At 34.8% G+C, this 6,300-nt stretch overlaps 1 protein-coding gene across 1 annotated transcript; it reads right to left on the reverse strand.

The window, feature by feature from the left end:
• Positions 1–811: 811 nt before the first annotated feature.
• LOC131934987 (endothelin-converting enzyme 1) lies at positions 812–4,517 on the reverse strand (the record flags this gene model as incomplete). Its single annotated transcript, XM_059291263.1, is given in 5 exon segments — positions 812–985; positions 1,352–1,442; positions 3,328–3,461; positions 4,063–4,134; positions 4,372–4,517. Coding segments are annotated over 5 exon segments (617 nt in total), but the record flags the coding sequence as incomplete, so codon positions are not given.
• Between the last annotated feature and the right edge of the window lie 1,783 nt (positions 4,518–6,300).

The raw sequence follows: 6,300 nt of genomic DNA on the forward strand, positions 1-6,300 counted from the left end.
CAAACCCAAAGAAAAAAACACAAACGAAAAGCAAACGAAAACAAACCAAATCCAAACGCAAAACCAACCACAAACACAAATAAAAACACAAACCCAAAGAAAAAAACACAAACGAAAACGAAAAAAGAAAAAACAAAAACGAACCAAATCAAAACGCAACCACTAACACAAACCCAACCTAAACACAAAGAAAACACTAACGCGAACATAAACGCAAAATGCTCACAGTCTAGTCCGGGGCAGAATCGCCTGTTTCAGCTTAATAATCGACTATAGTACCCCAACTTATTCATAGTCTTTTGCACTCACTTAAACGAACGTAGGTGCCAAACCAAACCAAATGAACAATTATAATACTCCAAGCTTATTCGTAAAATACCTACAACATTTGCACTTGATCTATCCCCGCTAATTATGTAATTATTTTTTTCCCAACACCAAAACTAAGTAATAAAAAGTAAATTCTTTTCCACTAATGCAATGTTTTATAAAGGGAAGTAATTGTGTTTTCCTAATTTATCAAAGGGAAGTAAGTGCTAAAGGACTAAATATAAATAATTTTCAGACATAATTAGAACTTTTGTTATTTTTTTAAAATTGTGTTTAATGAACATGCCGACAATTATTACTATCAGTTTGAAAAATTAAAATTATTTCCCAACACTTTCAATAGTAATTTTTTAACTCACAAATTTAGACTATGAGCACGATAATAGTCTAACACTTAAATCCATAGAAGTATGTCAACTTATTCTTACATACAGAATTGAGCTTTATATATTATATATATATATATATATATATATGACTATTAAAAATTGAAATAATATGCTAAATTGTTTGAAAGCGGTACACAACTCACAAAATCTCTATCCTCTTTTCTGAGGTATTTATTCACATACATCCGACCCACAGCCTCTGGAAGTTTATTCTCCGTAAGTGCTACACAAGTCTTCCATCTGTCCTTCCTATAATTTAATTCAGCCTGTAAACGTAACGAGTCGTCATATCTATAAAAACAAGTAGATTACAATTTCTGCGAAAGCAGGTAGATGACATTTCTACAATAGTAGCAATACGAAATTTTGATGGTAATGTTTATTCTTGTTTATTCTTTACCTCAGTTTAGCCGTAGGCCTATAAGTTGAGATAATACTGATTGATTTAAAGAAAACTACGAAAAGCAACAAAAAAAACAAAAAACTGACGCATAGAATAATTAAATAAACTAACTTTTTAAAATTGTAATACGGTTAATGAAATACATTTCGATAAGTTATGTGAACACCATACCTCTATGACTGTTTCACATTAACGCGAGAATATCTAATATAGATAAATCAATACCTACTGTAGGATATCTATGATTTAACTCCCTGAATCGATAGTCTAGGAGATCAGTGAACGTGAGCAGACACGACATCATGTAATTAGCTAGAGCTCTAGTAATAAAACAAAAGAACAATACATGAGGTTCTCTTCTTCTTCTTCTTCTTCGTTCTTAATTTTTTTTTATTTGAGGTTATATATATATATATATATATATATATATATATATATATATATATATATATATATATATATATATATATATATATATATATATATATATATATATATATATATATATATATATATATATATATATATATATATATATATATACATAGAATATATTTAATGATACCTACCTACCTAACTTATTTCCAAAAGTGAGGAAAGCTTGGAGAAAAAAGACCAGCGAAAAGCTAAAGCTAAAGTAACAAAACATCTATATATCTCTCTATATATAATTCTCTACATGGGGACTATACGAGACACCACCGCTCTCTAGGCATATAGCTACCACCCCCACCCCCACCATTCTGGTGAGTCAAGGTTCACCCCGAATGTTTACAATCGTCGAGCGCGGTCGAATTAGTAACGACTATTAGGGGCAGATAGTTTAGTTTTTAAACGATATGCAACTAGTGAGAGGTAAGAAGTTTTGCTTGATCTTTTTATTGTCGTCCGTAAACTGTCGTCACGGACGACTGCTTTCACAGTGGCGGGGGGGGGGGGGGAATGGAAGGGAGGGTAGTGTCAAATTCACTAACTTTGAAGTACTGAATAGTAGAACATAAAACAACTAAATAGCGGCGTATGATACGCCGCGGGTCAGCTTGTATCTATATAATTATCTTCATGGAGGCATCATGCTAGACACCAAATAAACAAGTTAACCGCATCCTCCCTCGCTCTCTAGGCAAATCGCCAACACTTCTTCGTTCTTAAATTTAACTAGACTTACCCAGTCATCCCTTGGATAACTGTGGGTTTCGAGGGTCATCCATAAATAACATCACGTCTGTCACTTATCATCACAAAATAACCAGACCCCCACATCAAAAAGACGTTTTTTATCTTTCATAACCACCAATTTCGGCTGAGCATAGGTCTGACCACACTATCCCTTAATATACTGACGTCACAGGTGACCTACTCAACTCTACTTCACCTGCCCAGTGTCCCGCCAAGTCTCAGACAACATGTTTTTATCGTTTAAAAAAACAATTCCGGCCTAGCGTGTCTCTGACCACACTATCCCTTCATATGCTTAGGACAAAGAAACAGATGAACTCTACTTCACGTGCCCTGTATCCTGCCAAGTTCACTTTATCATTCACATCTAAAAAAAACAAATTGAATTTTTTTTATATTATTGACCAGATGTGTCTAGAACCCGTGCCACCCGCATGAAAGCCTATTACACAAACAACTTAGCTATCGAAAGTTTGAGGGGGGCTGCAAATCGAAATCTTGAGGGGGGGGGTGCAAATCGAAAAGTTTGTCCCCGGGCGCCGGGAAGGGTCGCTACGCCTCTGGTATAGAGATGTTGGAAGTGATCCCCTCGAACAAAATCAAGAACAAACTACAAAACAGCAGTTGTTTGAGTTTTGGAGTTGTCTCTCCAATAAGAGCGGCTGCCCCCAGCTAACGAGCCTCGACTGCTAACATAGCTCTCAATGGAGCCCGGGACGTTAAGGTCACTAAACCGCTGGGATATACCGTTAAACGCAGTAGTACCACTACCTCCTATTCAAGACGCGCAATCAACGGATACCAAGTGCCAAGATATCTGCTCGGTAACTTAGAGTGCCCATGGCGTTTTTTTGAAAGGGGTAATAATGCATAAAAGACACGACACACGCACACATATCTTCATTGATATAATATATATACATATATATATATATATATATATATATATATATATATATATATATATATATATATATATATATATATATAACTTATGTGTACAGTGGTTATAATATGTTTCCTAACCTTTTTGAAAAAGAGTTCAGTATATCTGACAGCTGATTAAAATACCAGTCTCGCTCTAAGCGAACTGTGTCCGTCGATTCAATGACGATATTTCCTTTTGCCGCAATCGTTTTCAACACTTTAAGCCAATCAAGCTAGAAATAAAAAACAGTTTGAATGCTAGCATATATTTATTTTGTTAAACTCCTTATCTTAAAATATATGTCATCAATTTTTAATAGCACTAGCTCAAATTTCTGGTTGTGGTATTCTTTATATACTTTTTGAAGTATAATTTTATTATATATTTATATAATTATTTTTTAATTTTCTTACTATTTCGATGTTTTAAAAAATCAATAGAAATGTTTTTTTTTATAGTACAAGAACATCAGTTTTATGAACCGAAGCACAAGCATTCTGAATGTATTACATAATTACATTTTATTTAAAAACAAATTAGATATGTCGTTTAAATTGCACTTCACGATTAATTCAAGTTTACGTTTACCAATGAGTTGGACCTGCATTCAATATATTGCAGTACATCTTGCAAGTGTTGCCTCAGCAATATATTCGAAAATAATTACCTGGCTCCTGATTAAAATGTTAATTAAACGTTGTATACACTCATGGTTTTATATGTCTATTTCACTTCCTGAGACATTTTAAGTTTTAAAAGTTTGTTTTAATATGTAAATATGAAATGCAATGCGGTTAAAAAAAATATATGTTAAAAATAATTATATTTTATACCCAATTGTATTTCTCTTGTAACTTATCAATTGAAAGCGGGTAAGCAACTGTAGCTGATTGGTTGTATAGCGCCTGAAAAAAAAATTATTCTGCGCATTAGTACAATGATCAAAAAGCTAAAAGTAGTAAATATTAAAATAATTATTTCAAATCTAAATATATAAATATGTTAAATCGTTTATCTTATGAACTAAGATCCCACTATATTCCGGGATAACAGAAAAAGCTTAACTAACCCATGAACCAGCAAAGATAAAAGGGCAACTTAACACAAAGTATTAGATCGAAAAAAATATTTTAAGATTTAACCTTCATAATAGCACCTTTGACTTGATTCATCTCTTCAAAATCAGTCTTTAGAACATTTACATCTGCACCAAGAAGCTTTAGTGCTTCCGTCATAAATACCCGCTGATCTTCATCGTTTCTCGCGGTATAAACATGGTATGGAAAATCTATCTGGGGAAATATTTTTTATTATTAAAAGCAACATTTACAGACTCAGGGAAATTATTTAACTAAGTGGATCTAAAATCATGTAAGTGTAATACAATTGCTTTAAATTAAAGATATGAGTAAGCTAATTGCATTCGATTTCTCAAACAACAGACACTTGCCCGAGTGCTATTTGGCCGAAGGCCGTTTTCCTGAATGGACACTTTTCCGAACGCGACAAACGCGGACTATGGCCCGAATGATCACTTTGCCGAATATGAGAAATGCCCAATAAGCCACTTACCCGAAAGCGGTTTTACCGAAAAAGGTTTAATTTTACATATTACACATTGCCCAATATACAATGTTAATAAATCTGAATTCGACATAACTATAGGGCTGGTAAGTAGGTCACTAACCAGTTCTAGGGCTCATGTAGGTTTTATTGAGCCGTAGAACTGGTTGGTGGCCTACTTACCAGCCCTATAATTAACACAATTCTAACCATAAAAACTCTATATAGGTATTTTTTTCTTCGAATTTAAAAAAAAAAATCAGAATGAATCTCAATTACATTATTACGTAATCACTTTAGCACATTACATAAATAAGTTTTTTTTAATAAAGATAAAACATTAGCGACTATATCTGGGGTTTTTATAAATTGCATTTAGGAAAACAAAACTTATATAGTTCAACAACGTTCAATATAATTATATTTTTAAAATGCTTACTGAGAACATTTTCTTTGGGCCTCTGGCAAATGGATCCACAAACAAACTCATGAAGGGCATCAAATCTAGATAATAAAAAAAAAATCCGCTAGAGACAAGTTTAATCACAAAATAAATTTGTATTTGTTTGTTTCTTTCTTTCTCTCTCACTATCTTCTCACTTTCTCTCTCTCTCTCCTCTCTCTCTCTCTCTCCTCTTCTCTCTCTCCAAACACTGTTATCTGTTGTGTAAGATTCAATGATATTATCTATGACAGTGACTATGATAAACTGGTATTTTAAAAAAATAAAGACCTCCTATAGAAACTGTTAACCTCTTTGTTTTATACTTTATTAATCAACAATTTATTAAAAAAATAACTAAAAATATGCCCTTTCTACTATCTCAATATATAATTCTCTTCGTGGGGACCTTGCGGGACAACACCAAGACGTTAGCGCGCCTAGCAGTCCCCTCTCTTCTCTCTAGGCATATCGCTACTACACCCGCCCACACCGGGGCAGATAAATTTAGTTTGAAAACGATTGTAAACTTAGGGGAGGTAACTAAGAGGAGGCTGCTTTCAGGAGGGGGGGGGGGGAGAAGGGGTTGGGGGAAAGGAGCAGAGTTTCTTCCAGGCATCTCTTCGGGGGGGGGGGGGCGACCCCCCCCCCCCCCCCCCCCCCGAAAAAAATTTAACGCCACCCCCCCCCCCCCCCCCCAACGAAATGAAATTTATATAATTTATATAGAAAATATATACTTTTAACAGTGTCCGCCCCCCCCCCCCCCCGAAGAAAGTCTACCGGCCCCCCCCCCCCCCCCGAAAATTTCAAGTGCCCCCCCCCCGGAGAAAAAAAGTCTGGAAGAAACACTGGAAAGGAAGGTGGGGGTGGGAGGGAGGGGTTATCGTCCTTTACGAGCTACTAGTGTTTTATAGCAAATATTTTCAGAAGGCAGCATTGGTAGTGTCGAATTCACAAATTATGAATTAACTGAAAAGTAGAAGATAAAACAACTAAATAGCGGCGTATGCTACGCCGCAAGTCCGGCTCGTACTATGTTTATACATTAGGGCCTAATCAAAAT

The sequence above is a fragment of the Physella acuta genome, unplaced genomic scaffold, assembly GCF_028476545.2.
Source record: "Physella acuta isolate Inbredline_101_S28 unplaced genomic scaffold, ASM2847654v3 ptg000126l, whole genome shotgun sequence".
NCBI classification, from domain to species: Eukaryota; Metazoa; Mollusca; class Gastropoda; family Physidae; genus Physella; species Physella acuta.